Here is a 2500-nt window from a genome sequence, read left to right as displayed (position 1 = left end):
CTTAAAAAAATATTTCTTTTTATATAATATAGTCCGTTTCTCACGTGTCTTCACTTCTCATGTAAAACAATGTGAATTTGATTGAAAGCGCTGATCCGGATCATGACACTCAGAAACCTTCACAGCTGCAGGATGAAACCTTTCACTTTCACATGAACTCTGAGTCTGACTGGAATTATTTCTACCCACATGCTGTTTATGGTGTCATTGTGGTTTGTATTATGACGGTGTGGTGAAGCAGACAGAGCGAGAGTCTCTGCTCGTGCTTGTGATAAAACGGTTCTCGGTTCTCACCTTCGTTGGTTTTGCGGATGACATTGATGATCTCTGGAGGATCCAGATTTAACTCATCAGCCTGCGTGGCTACGTACTGCTGTACACACTGCACCTGTGGACAGTCTGTACACACACACGCACATTATATACACACACACACACACACACACAAACACACACACATATATCCGGATGACAATATATATTTATATATATAGCTGCACACAAACATATGCATATTCACACACACACAGACAGACAGACAGATAGAGAGAGAGAGAGAGAGAAAGGGAGGAAGAGAGAGAGAGAGAAACAGAGACAAATATATTTATATTCACACACACACACACACACTCACACACACACACACTCTCACACACTCTCACACACTCTCACACACTCTCACACACTCTCACGCACACTCACGCACACTCACGCACACACACGCACACACACGCACACACACGCACACACACACGCACACACACACGCACACACACACGCACACACACACGCACACACACACGCACACACACACGCACACACACACGCACACACACACGCACACACACACGCACACACACACGCACACACACGCACACACACGCACACACTCATGCGCGCACACTCACACTCACACGCACACACACACACTCACACTCACATATATATATATATATATATATATATATATCTCCGGATGACAATATATATAGCTGCACACGAACATATGCATATTCACACACAGACACACAGACAGAGAGAGAGAGACAGAGAGAGAGAGAGAGAGAGAGAGAGAGAGAGAGACAGAGACAGAGACAAATATATTTATAATCAATCACACACACACACACACACTCACCCCAGTCTTCATATATGACCTCCTCCTCTTGGTTTGGATCCTCAGGGTTGGGAAACGCTGCCAGCCATCTGTGCATATCAGACCTGGGTGGAGATGTGAAGAGCTTCAGTTCATGTGACTCCATCGTTCAAATAACAGCAGCAGAAACAATTCAGCATCCAGCAACATAGAGTGTGTGTAAATAAGACCTACTTATTCAGGAAACACTTCAACTAGCACTTCTTTCCCTATCTTTTGCATTTAAAACAAAAAAAAAAAAAAAAAAACACAACCTTTGACACTTTTTCATTGTAACTTTGAACAATGTTTTAAACTCATGGTATCTTAAGTATGTAACCTAGTGAACCAGCATTAATGTATCCGATGACAGAGATTTAAGCACTTACAGTATGTACGTCGCTCTGGATAAGAAAGTCTGCCAAATGCTGTAAATGTAAATGTGTTTGTGTGTGAGCGTGTGTGTGTGTGTGTGTGTGTGTGTGTGTGTGCTATATATGTCAGTCTTTTATCTTGAATAAAATCTCTAACAGCAGCAGTGGGTCTGCCTTTCACCCCAGCCATACAACCTTACACACGCAGTTACAGAAGATTTATCGTAAATAAATTAATAAATAAACAAACAAACAACATTTCAGAGCTACTAGTGAGCAGAGTGTTTGTTCATAAATTATTAGGATTTGTAACTCATATTAGCTTCCTTGGTTTGTCACTACAACGGGCTGCGACTTAGATGTAAAAACAAGCAGATAAAACTGCAAAGGTTTCCCTGAGGCAGAACAGGACACGGCTTTCCTAAAGAGCCGTCAACACGTTATGTCGCAACATTAACCGTGCCCTTTTGTTTACCCCATAAACTCCTATAAAATGCTTTTAAACCTTTTAAAACAACTAAACACTGTAACTGATAAAGCATCCATTCAATAACATGGGAGTGGACGGTGTTAAAATATTGTACTACAGCCGGCCACTAGAGGGCCTCAGAGATACCTTGGCTTCATTTCTGACCCCCTGGTCATGATGTCCATTCTTTATAGACCATCAAATATAGAATATCACACTGCTCCCTTTTGCAGTCATCACTCAGTAAAGAATAAACATTATTTTTTTTATTATTCGTTCGTTAGTTTAGTAGTTGAGATTCAAATACTCAAATATTTATTTAAATGATATGCAAATTAGGATTATTAATCCCTGTACAAATAGATTTACATCTCAATCCCGATCACGTCTACTCTCTCGTACCATCTTGTAAAAGAGACGCTGAATTAATTATTTACACGCTAAGATTTTTCCCCACTTAGCTCCAGGTCATGTAGCACTCACTCAGATGGGGCTTTTAAGAGCCTCTCCATCATGCGTCCC

The 2500-nt window shown here is 41.1% G+C and overlaps 1 protein-coding gene across 7 annotated transcripts in view; it reads right to left on the bottom strand.

Moving 5' to 3' along the window:
* Window positions 1–2500, bottom strand: part of arhgef15b (Rho guanine nucleotide exchange factor 15b) — a 27090-nt gene that overhangs the window by 1229 nt on the left and 23361 nt on the right. For all 7 annotated transcript variants that reach the window (XM_060894432.1, XM_060894403.1, XM_060894409.1 and 4 more), the window contains 3 exons: window positions 2462–2500; window positions 1139–1221; window positions 295–399 (listed from right to left, as the gene is read on the bottom strand). The exon at window positions 2462–2500 is cut by the window's right edge and continues 126 nt beyond it. In XM_060894432.1, coding sequence (XP_060750415.1) covers window positions 295–399; window positions 1139–1221; window positions 2462–2500 — 227 coding nt within the window. The remainder of the gene's footprint in view (window positions 1–294; window positions 400–1138; window positions 1222–2461) is intronic.

Source organism: Tachysurus vachellii, chromosome 2 (genome assembly GCF_030014155.1).
Source record: "Tachysurus vachellii isolate PV-2020 chromosome 2, HZAU_Pvac_v1, whole genome shotgun sequence".
NCBI classification, from domain to species: Eukaryota; Metazoa; Chordata; class Actinopteri; order Siluriformes; family Bagridae; genus Tachysurus; species Tachysurus vachellii.
This window is presented reverse-complemented; position numbering and strand designations above follow the sequence as displayed.